The sequence below is a fragment of the Mycteria americana genome, chromosome 1 (assembly GCF_035582795.1).
Source record: "Mycteria americana isolate JAX WOST 10 ecotype Jacksonville Zoo and Gardens chromosome 1, USCA_MyAme_1.0, whole genome shotgun sequence".
NCBI classification, from domain to species: Eukaryota; Metazoa; Chordata; class Aves; order Ciconiiformes; family Ciconiidae; genus Mycteria; species Mycteria americana.
The window spans coordinates 25,063,374-25,074,856 of record NC_134365.1 but is presented as its reverse complement, the minus strand read 5'-3'; the positions used below and the strand labels follow the sequence as shown (position 1 = coordinate 25,074,856).

General features: G+C 38.6%; 1 protein-coding gene across 1 annotated transcript; it reads left to right on the top strand.

The window, feature by feature from the left end:
* The first annotated feature begins 2,699 nt into the window (after positions 1-2,699).
* Positions 2,700-7,751, top strand: SPAM1 (sperm adhesion molecule 1). The gene is made up of 3 exons (XM_075491540.1): positions 2,700-3,668; positions 5,172-5,261; positions 7,092-7,751. The coding sequence occupies exons 1-3, from the start codon at positions 2,700-2,702 to the stop codon at positions 7,749-7,751; spliced, it is 1,719 nt and encodes a 572-aa protein (XP_075347655.1).
* The last annotated feature ends 3,732 nt before the right edge of the window (positions 7,752-11,483 follow it).

Genomic DNA, 11,483 nt, shown 5'->3' with positions numbered 1-11,483 from the left:
TAATGAGAACTTGTTTGCCTTTTGTGATTGATAAGGCTTTTCTAAGATAAAAGTGAAACGGACCATCGAACGCTAGGTGAGGGAATGCAAAACAGAACTGAGAACTCCTGTCTACTGCTGCTTGTTCATCATCCCAAGAGAACTACAGAGCTTGATCATGAAAGAGGATCCAAACTTTTTTTTTTTTTTAATTAATATGAAAGCAATAAGCAGTCATCATAGACACCTCTACTTGCACTTCCTACTCCAGGACTATAAGCTTCTGTTTTGAAGAAAAATTCCTCCTCTGCTGCCAAACGCTCTTCCAAGAATCCTTGCTATTGGTGCTTGTTTTCCAGTCTTTCGGCTGTACATGCTTGTGTCTTTGAGTAGCTGGTTTCATTCACATGTGCCGGTACCTCTAAGCCAAGAAAACTGAACTGGCTGTTGGTCCCTCCTCAGCTAGGTTGGGAACCTGGCAAAAGGAATTGCTAGCAGCTCTGTGCTTCTCTACCGACACAATGACCAAGAGCTGGCAGCACGCCCAGGAAGAAAAAGAATAAAAGGGAAAATATCCCTACTGCCTGCTGGCATCCGAAGTGATGGATGAGGAACATGCAAAGTGGGGTCTGCTAAACAGACTTGCTAATCTGGGAAGCTAAGTGTTTGGGTTCTGGCATTTTTTGAAGAGCCCTGTAATGCAAAACTCCTCCTCTGGGAAACTCGACTCCTAGAGATCTCCTCCTTCTGTACAACTTTTCCATTTGTCCTTGATTTCCGCCTAGTCCTCAGAAGAGGCAAGCTATTCTCGAATGAAGAATCCCAGAATCATCTCTAGACAGTGTTATGTCCGTGACCAGAGGCAGGATCTAGTCCATTTACTGACATAGGTTCTTTCATTCTTTTGGTCCTCCAAAGGTCTAGATTTCACCATTCTGGCAGAAGCTATGCTGCTATGCTATCAGTCACACTGCTCTGCCTTCTCCACCCCCACCCCCGCCATGATAGTTCCTTTCACATGTGCTTTTCTCCCACAATCAAAGCAAATCTGGAGTTTTCAGTAGATTCAGATGTGATCAAACTCAGTGAACACATAGTGAATCTCATTGTACTACTACTACAACAATCTCTGCTGTGAACCTGGCTTGAGGCTGGATTTGGGAAGGTTCAAGTTTCCATCAACCTCTCATTATACTGTCAAGCTTTTATGGGTATGCAACAATCTGATGGATGGAGGCGTACTGATCTTTTATTGAAACAAATTAAAGAAAAATCATGCAGCCAGAGGGATGATGAAAAAATGCAAATGGATAATAACTGCAACCTGTTGTCTGTATGCACTGTTGGGGGAAGAGAGATCTACGATTCTGTGCCCATACTGCTTATAAATTTACACTAAGTCACAGAAAAGACAAAGAGAGGGAGAGAGATAATGTAGGCACCAGAGATTTGCAGTTTCCACTCCCAGCTGAACTCAGTAAATGCAAACCAAAACCTTGTTTGCTTTTTTTTAATCTGTCCTCAGAGATTTTACATTTCCAGCCACCCTGTGGCCCACTTCATGGTGACTCCTATATTTTCATGCACACTCTTATATGCTCCTTAGATACTCCATGGCCTCATAATGAGGTCTCTATAGAAAGTGACAGATCCAGGTTTGAACCATTTCAAAATCAGCAGGAATATAGATTCGGGTGAGTTACTGTACAGAGGAATGCTTTAGCTACTGGACTACTATGTAAAAGTTGCTGATGGCACCATAAGTACCGCCACTACCATTATGTTTTTGAATAAAAGTGTGACTGCTCACTGTGGGTGTATGGACAACCTCAGCTTTCCTAATGAATTACACTCCTGGGCAGACTTGGACCTGGGGTCACTTAATCTGTAGGCCTCAAATGGCCTCAAGCAACATACAGATGGCCATATGCCAAGATGATACACAGCTTTTGAGCCTGTTTAAAAGAGCTCTGGACAGAAGACAGAGTGCCTATAGTATTTCAGACACCTCTCTGAGTTAAATGAGTGTATGTGGATTGTTTTCTTGCATGTGTACAACAGTCCAGGTTCCAGTTTTGTATCTTCCCTTAAGCACTCTGTAAAATTAGTGAATTAAGACCTAGAACTTTATTTTGCGATAGGTGAGAAACGTTACGTGTAGATTACTGTTGATTAAGAAAAGATACTGTGAGACTGCTCATATTTACAGACATCAGTCACTGGCACAATCAGGACTACTACCGAGCATACTCATTCTGATCCATGACTCACTGGATACCATTCCACTGTCAGTTTTATATCTACTTTTTATATACATACAATTTTATATAGAGAGAGTTTATTTCCTCTATGATTGTACATTGTGCTTTTCCTTCAAAGAGGAATTTTATTCAAAGATTACATGTATTCAAAATCACAAATGGTATTTCTTTCATGGTTAGAAATGAAATATTTATCATCTCTTACTTTATCTACATTTGTTTCTTTTTCTGCATTAGGTCTCGGAAGTTGTTGAAAGTTTTTCTGCAGTTTGAAACAACAGAGAGACTCGTATAAAGGACACCCCTATTTTACACCTAAGGAATATTGCTCAATAGGTATTAATCTGAAGAAATATATTGTATGGTAAAGCTTTTGACAGACTACCAACCTTCTGAACACCCAGAGAGCATTTAATTTTTGTCTGATCAGAAGCACCTAATGTCACTGCATATGCTACAATGGAAACTCTAAGACAAATACAAAGTTTTGGTATCTGTGTTACCTGTACATATCCTATAGCATCTGGCATGGTGTTGGCCACCCTTCTAGTTTCTTGCTGCTCATCTCTGAACATACGAGCTCGTCCACTTGTTTCTAATTCACCTTTCCTTTCTATCTGGAATGCTCCTACAGAACTTTGTACTGAAAGGACTGGAGTGCAGCTGGACATGACATTTTTTTCTCTCATTGGAAGCACACTGAAGACATCCATTGGGCAAAACATCACTCTCTTCTATCCAGACAGGCTTGGCTACTATCCTTACAAAAACGAAGTCACAGGAGAGGCGTTCAATGGAGGACTCCCCCAACTCTCGCTGCTGGAGAATCATTTAAAAAAAGCCAAAGAGGACATCCAGTTCTATATTCCTTCAGATGAACAGTTTGGATTGGCTGTCATTGACTGGGAAAACTGGAGGCCTGTCTGGATAAGGAACTGGGGATCAAAAGACATTTATAGACAGGAATCCATTGAACTGGTTCAGCAGAGAGACCTCAGTCTATCAGAAGCCGAAGCCAGGACTATAGCTAAAATGGAATTTGAAGCTGCAGCAAAATCAATTATGTTGGAATCTTTAAAGCTGGGCATAGAAATGAAGCCAAATCGTCTGTGGGGATATTACCTTTATCCAGACTGTTATAATTATGATTACAAACAAAACCCACATAATTATACCGGAACCTGTTTAGATATTGAAATAGAAAGAAATAATGAGCTTAATTGGTTGTGGGAGGAAAGCACAGCACTTTATCCATCTGTCTATCTAGAGACAGCCTTAAGATCTTCCAGAAATGCTCAACTCTTTGTTCGCAACAGAGTTCAAGAAGCCATTAGAATTTCGTACGTCTCCAATTCTACTCATCCCCTTCCAGTTTTTGTATATACACGTCCAGTATTCACAGATGTCTATGAGGAATATCTCTCCCAGGTGAGTGGAGCTAGACCTTGAATATTTCAAATTTAAGTGGAAAGAAATTACCAAGTGACACTTACTTAGCAAATATGGTAACTCGTATCAGAAAAAAAGTGTGTAGATTTTGTATAAAAAATTAAATTAATCCGTCAAAGAAATTTGATCAAACAGAACACTAAGAGGTCTATTTTCAAACCTTCCTCATGATATTTATTGAATAGTGTTTTATTCTCTGAGTAGTTCTCACATGTAGCAAAATATTACAAAGCTAGAAAGCATATTTAGTACATTATGTTAGAGGAAAGAAATTTGAGTAACCTCTTCCAAAGAGAATTAGTAAAACTGGGCTAGCTTAAGGTCTGCTTTTTAGGTTATAAGAAAAAAAAACAAGAAAAGGGAGTCTTTTCTTTAAAAAAGGGTTTAAAAGCTAGTGAGAAAATTCTGTCCTTAGTTGTACTTGAGTAACTTTCTACATGGTATTTCAGCATCTCATGGGTTAGTCAAGGTTGGGCTCTGATTAAGCTCTAATCATCTTATTGCAGTTCTGGCTACACTCTTCCCTTCACATTTTTATATACGCCCACCCTATCAGAGATACCACCAATCTGGAGAATCTCTTCCTGGTCATCCAGGCCATGAGGTAGGGGAAGTTAGAGGTTGTGGTCCTGGAAACTGCATTGTGTCTGGTGTCCTCTCACATCCTGGATAGAGCATCACCAGGCACTGCCCCCCAGCTCCATGGATACCTTCAGGGAGCAAGGAGTGCTGCCAGGGTTCCTGCTGGCCTCCTAGTTAATCATTTAAATCCTGTAATCCTTGCATTCCTCCTTTTCATGTGTTGTGCCCCGCAGTAAGTTGTTTTTTCCTTGTTCTTTTTCTACCCATAGCCCTCTCCCATCCCAGATGGGCTTTAAGATTTTGTTAGGGCTGGGCTAATAGCTGACCCTAAAAGGAGAACAGAACTGAAACAAATTTCCCAAATCAATCTCTGTAAAAGGCCAGAGCCATTCTCTGGAGAAAACAGATTCCTGTTGGTGAAACCTCTTTCTCTTGCTACTTTTCTGCTTTAGCACTTTCTGCTAACTGAAATTAAGTTTAAAAAAGGAAAAAAAAAAAAAAAAGCTGTGCTTTCCAGCCTCTGCTTCAGGCAGCATTACTGAAACCAGTTACCATCAACTCTGAGCAGCCAGGAGGCAACGCAGCAAAAGAAAATTTAAAATGGTTGGAGGAGTGTATGTCATATTCCTAACCACTGGCTCAGTTTTACAGCCTTGTTTTCCTAACCAGATGACATATATAAATTGGATATAGTTGGCAACATTTTCTGGCATCACCTGTGCAACCTAGTCCCAGAATAAAATAGTGTAATTGAGAGCAGAATGTTTGCATCATGTGTAATTGCTTGCTGTCTTCAAAGTAGTTATTTTTGGATATGTAATTTACTATATGCATTATACCTTTTGCCCTTATGTTACAGCTTACTTACATTAGTATGATTCTTTGCACATTTCCTCTCAGGATGACCTGGTAAACACCATTGGAGAATCTGCTGCACTGGGTGCTTCTGGAATTGTGATCTGGGGTGATATGAATTTAACGCAAAATAAGGTATGCCAGATTAATTATTATATGACATTTTTAAACAGCAATAAAGTTAAAAGGATATAAAGCATTATGATTACTTACATCATACCTTCTACTTTTAAAATGATGACTCCATATTGCCAGCAGCCTTCTCTAGTTAAAAAACAAGCACATTTGAGGCTTATGAATATTGTCACTGACTACACAGAATAAGAGTTCAGTCTTTCAAAATATCAGTGTTGGCTCTGAGTAACTGGACAAGCTACCACGATAACTGTAGGCAGGTTGTTTAATTTAAGGAAAGAATTCCTCTATCTTCATTATATTCCATTCATGAGGTACAGAAAAATTACTTGTGCTTGCCCAGAACAATTTTTAAAAGACCTGTCTGCTTTTTAAAGTGATGCACTTAGCAACAATATTTAAAGCACTAGGAGGAGTCAGTCTGTGAAAATTCAGCTCTAGCCTGTTCTGTGTGTTTTAAGTAGTACTTTGATTAGTTTCATTGTAAGAGAGATCTGAGTCAGAAGAAAAAAATCCAGTTTGTTTTAGGAAGGTCAAATACATAGTTTGAGAAACATTGTTATAAGGATGTTCAAATAAATCTTTCGAACTAGCTCATTCATACCCAGGCAAGCTAGGTATAATAAACTACTGTATGGGAAGACTCTTCTGAAGTCTTCTAAGAGCAAAGAATGGAAACTCTTCAGCACTGCTGGGCCTCCTGTCACAGAAAGACAGGCCAAATAAAGCTCTGCAGCTCTGGAAGGGTCACACTCCCAAAAGCATCCCACTTCGACTCTTTTTTGTATGTGCCTGCCTTTGAGAAAGCGTATCAGTTGCACCTGAAGCTTTTTTGCCCCTTACCCCAATACCAGAACATAGAGGAGCAACAACTTTTATTGCTTGAATTTCAAGATTTGTATGAGCAAATAGAATATTCCACAGCCCAGTCAGACTATGTATTTGTGAACTAATGGCACCTTTTTTTTACAGCTATCACAGTCAGTAGCCTTTCAGCAATGAAATATTACTGTGAGCCTCACTTCTGCAAGAATTGCATCAACCAAAATTTTCAGGCAGGGTTTTTATCTATACCTGAAAGAAAAACAAAAAACCTACATATACCTCAGAATCACTGAAGTGATCTCCATAGATGTAAATATTAGCTGTATCTATGTGTGGTATTAGGCAAACACCCTAAGGAGGCATAGCATTGGAAACAAAGGAAGAGTTTGCAAAGCCTCGGGTTATTAAACTGTGCCAAGCATACACAGAGTATATGCCAACTTCATGATCAGTTAGAATGATCAATTCTCGTAGCGTACTTTCCATTTGACCATCCTCCTAAAATGCTTTCCATTCAAAAATGCCATGAAAGCTCCCTACTCCTGCAGCCTAGCTATTCAGATCAGGGGAAAACTGAAGAGTCTTACAGAGATGACTTGATAGAAAAATTATTTGTTCAGGCTGAAGAAGTGAGTTTTTTTTCAAGATCCCTTCAAACCATTCAAGACACATAAAAAGGAACTTCAATCCTTCATGTAACTTCTTTAAATGCCTCTGATTCAAAATGCTACATGAAACATACAGATAAAATGAAAGCTTAAAGTCATCCGCTTTCTGATACAAGTGCTTTTCATCCAACCACCAACAGCAACCACCCAACATAAATTTGCTGTGATCCTTCAGATATATAGGCTTCAGATAAGCTTGCTTCCAACAACCAGTTATAACTATCATCAAAACCTCAGGAGAAACATTCATAGATATTCACTACGGTACTGTTATTAGAATGACAGCATTTTAATGCTTTCCATACTAAACACTGCAGATATGATGCTCTTTTCACAGAACACCTGTAGGACTCTGGACAACTACCTTAGGAGGACTTTGACCCCATACCTCATCAATGTCACGATGGCAGCCAGAATCTGTAGCCAAGTGTTATGCCAGGACTCTGGTGCTTGCGCACGGAAAAAATGGAATTCCAGTGACTATCTTCACTTGAACCCTGAGAATATTGTCATTCAAATGACAAAGGATGGAAAATACACTCTGCAAGGGCAACCAGCGTTTCAGGATCTGCAAACGTTCATAGAAAAATTTGATTGCCACTGCTATGCAGGGCACAGTTGTGAACCTAGAGCTGATATAAATGACATCCATTACCTCCATGCTTGCATTTCAGAAGATATTTGCATTCACATATCCTCAAATTCACTTTCTAATATAGAAGCCTTTGAAGAGAAGATCCCGTCTAACAGAACTGTATTTTCATTTACCTCTCAGAGTAGGGTGACATTATCTACACATCCTGAAATAGAAGATTTTCAATCTACCTTCAGAAATACTATACTCAATATAGCAACTGCAGAATATAACACTGTCACAGCTTCCACTGGATATGATTTAGAAGCAAATGATACTCGTACTTTCAGTAGTTCTTCATCCTATAAGATAAGGATGTTTAATCTGTTTTGTTTAATTCTAATTTTGAGGACCTTAATATAAATGACCCACAAAAGTGAAAATATTCTTTTTCCTGGCCGTGTTTGAAATTCTAAAGGTTTTCTTTACACAGAAAAATCATTCCTGAAAGGCATAAAACAGCTGCAACTCTGTGGTCTTATCTGTATCAGGTAACCTCTTCTATTCCATAGGTGACACTTGAGCTTGAATGTATTTTTTCAGTTTAGTTCTATAAACTACTATTTGTGCCAAAGATATACTGGTATGTATATACTGATTTTACCATTTGAAAGGATAATCCAGAATAAGGAACATTTTTTTACAGTTTACATTTTTAACATTTTAAATTATATTTGAAAAAAAAAAATTGTTGATAATGCTGTTTTGTATACTTCAAGTTAAGCCAGTTAAATACATCTCAACCTGGATTTCATTGAGTCTCAGGAGTCAACAGGTTTGATGCTTTATGCAGGAATTAATTTCATTCCATATGAAAATTAGCTCTTGAAAATATTTGGCTTAACTTTAGATTTGTGGGACTTTGCAGCATAAAATTTACCTGATTAATGTAATGTTTCTCCACTTTTCACAGTATCTACAGGGACACTGTGGTTTTTCTTTTAATTAAATATATTCATAACTCTTCAAAGGGTTCTAACTTTAATGTAAATGTTGACTTCAAATATTACAGCTTCATTATTTAAAATCTGAGCTGGAGCGGTTTATCCTTCTTTCTTTCTTCTCCTCTTCTCCCAAGCCCTCCCCCTTATTTCAGATGTCCCCTCCTTGGCTTTCAGTTGTTTTGTCTGGCCAATACTCACAACTCATCTGATCTGCCTCTGCACTCCCTACAGGCACTGGTCACCAGTCCTAGTTTCTCCATCCATCCAGCCCTAGCAACTGGATAGGACTGTCCATGCCATTTGGACAAAAGCCTGTGAGCGTGGGACTTTCTCTATACCTGACTATTTCCTGAGCAGTCTCTTTGGTGGAAACCAGTTTGTTCCTTAGGAAGACTCAGCAGTGGAGGCTGCAAGATGCAGTGACGCTAGGAACCTGGGGCTCCCTTTCTTCACTTCCCGTGCCCGTGATCCCCAATCTCAGGACTACCTTTTTGATCCAGTCTGCAGATGGAACTAAGACTATTTGCTTAATATTATTTCATTACCAAAAGCAATGTTAAAGTAGCAGAGATACCTCAGAAGAAAACCACTCCCAGTTTCATATCAAGAGTCCAGTTATGATTTATGTATAGTCAGTTTAAGCATTTAAAAGCAGTTATCTGTAGTTCATTTGATAAAATATCCTTTCCAGATTATTATGCCAGATGCTTAATAGATGGCTGGACTTCTGATGGGTGAAGATTGGCTGCTGGCATGGATAGATTAAAAAAGTCTCCCTAAAGGTAGGCATGATCTGCATAAATAAATCACCACCTCCCACAGATACAACCTGCCTCACTAATGGAAATACCTCAGATTTCAATATAGTAGCCCTTTATTTATGAAAAGTTAATGCCTAAATTTAGCAGAAAACACATATTATATCTACTGCCTTTGAATTTACAGGTTGTCAGTCATAACAGATGTGCAGAAAAACAGGTAAAAGCTTTAGATTTAACATGGAGAAATAATGTTTTATGGCTTTTGGACAACAAGTTATCAAAAGGAAGTGACAATTTTCTCATCGCAGTTATGGTGTTGAGTCCACAAGTCAAAGCTATTTCTGTCATCAATGTTCCAAGTAGAATAATGAATAAAAAATATATATGTAGCGGACTGTCCAGCACAAAAGAAGCCAGCTGGTTTTGATCACCTCTGTAAAAACATAGTTTCTTCACTGCAGCTTTGATTTTGGTTATTTGATCTTGGGTAAACAAAAGCCATGGTACGTCTTCTGCATAATTTCTGTACCTGATGTCCCTCTCTTTCACACTGGACTTGCGATAACTATCAAAGAGTTTCTAAAAACTGGTAATGTCTTAGTGTATTTTGTATGACATATATGAAGTTTTATTTTTTCAGCAGAATGCTTTAACATGGTTGAAATTTTATGTTGACACACAAAGTTCTAGTTCAAACACTGCACTGCTTTGTTAAATCACAAATTGGCAAAGTTTCCTGAAGTTAGCCTTGTTTGTATCTAGTGCTCTGAAAGACACTGAATCTGTAGCACTTTGTGATAAGAGAGCTTGCAGGTTCACAAAATTTACAAGTCTTGCCATAAATATTTTTGACTATCAGCCAAGCAATAGCAAGCAGAGCATTTGTGATGAAGAAAGTGTGAAATCACCAGAAAAGGAGGAATGAGAAGTTAAAATCGCAGAAGAGTTGAGACAGAGCACCCAGGACCTCCTAGTGGATGCAGAGGAAGTGAACCACAGAAGTGACAGTGACACAATAGGGAATGTGGACAGACCAGTCTCTTCCAATTCAACAGTTTTTATCTACCTGGTATTTAATACAGACAACCTTTCCCTGAGGCCCACTGTAAAGATAAAGGAACACAGTAACTGGTATCTTAGATTAGACCTATCCATCTGATCCCATCTCTTTTTTTTCTTGAGAGCAGCCAGGACCAGAGAAGTAAAAGGAAGGTGAAAGGAAAGCAGACTATTGCAATAACCTGTCCACAGAAATGTGTCTTCCTAAGCTACATCTAAAAATATCATTTGGGATATTTATGTTACCTGCATGTATCTGCAATTCATGCTTTAAATGCTATAAACTTGCATAGTGAGATTCAGGCCAGCTATGTGCTGTGTAAAATTACAGTATTTTCCAAATACGTTATTTTGCTCTGTATTATATTTGTCTTGCCTATATTCTATGCTAAAGAGTCACCATGGAGTCAGCGAGTAAGGAGGGAGAAAAGAAGGAAACGGGGTGCTATCCTTTCCATTGCTGGTGACTATCTCATGTTGAAAGCCAAAGTGGTATTCTCCTAAAGCAGACCCCTCAAAAAAAATATTCACCTTCCATTCACTGCATTTCCTGTAACCATTAGTTGTCTCTTAGCCTTATAGTTTTAGTTTCTTATGTTCTTATATTTTTCAAAAGATTAAATACTAGAGGAATGTTCAGTTCACTTTAATTGCCATTCATTATTTTGTACTTCTCCCTTCTAGGCAGAATTCAGGCTGGCAATACTTAGGGACTGGGAAATGGGTTTGATGAAGTGGTCTGAAGTCATTTAACTACCTCCAGTGCCCTCCTTCAATGTCTAGAAATTTTACTAAAATTCTAATTGAAATTCTGCTTCTCTATCTGAAGAATCTGGATCTGGTTTATTGTGTTGCTTATTCTGGGACACCCAAAGATACTGGCACTTTTAAGAGAGATGGCTATTGGCACTTACAGAATCTGAACAGAATTGAAAACAGTCTAGTACTTGCCTTACAGTTTCTTGCTTCTCTGTGTTAAAAATAACACGGAGAGAGATTTTGAGAGATGGCCAATAAGACCACTTTGTAGACAGCCTAGGATGTGACTAGCATCCCAAGGAGTCCAGCAAAATTTGCTTTAATCCCTGCATCACACTGGGATGCCCTGTTGTATATATATCAGCAAAGAATTGTGTGGAAGAATTCAGACCTGTGCAATATGCACTAGACAACTCCCAGACACAGATTAGATTTCTGCATGTACCTATCCATCACTTTTCAATATAAACAACAAGACAGCAAAGACAGTTGCGTAACGTTAAAACATATTCAGTTATGGAGCACTGATGACCTTTTTAAGAAGACAACTAAATTCTGTCCTTCAAGCATGC

Excerpts from the sequence above, each read along its gene's own strand:
- SPAM1 (XM_075491540.1), top strand. The coding sequence starts at position 2,700 with ATGGAAACTCTAAGACAAATACAAAGTTTTGGTATCTGTGTTACCTGT. Across the intron at positions 3,669-5,171 it reads ATGAGGAATATCTCTCCCAG|GATGACCTGGTAAACACCAT; the intron begins GTGAGTGGAGCT and ends ATTTCCTCTCAG. Across the intron at positions 5,262-7,091 it reads TGAATTTAACGCAAAATAAG|AACACCTGTAGGACTCTGGA; the intron begins GTATGCCAGATT and ends CTCTTTTCACAG.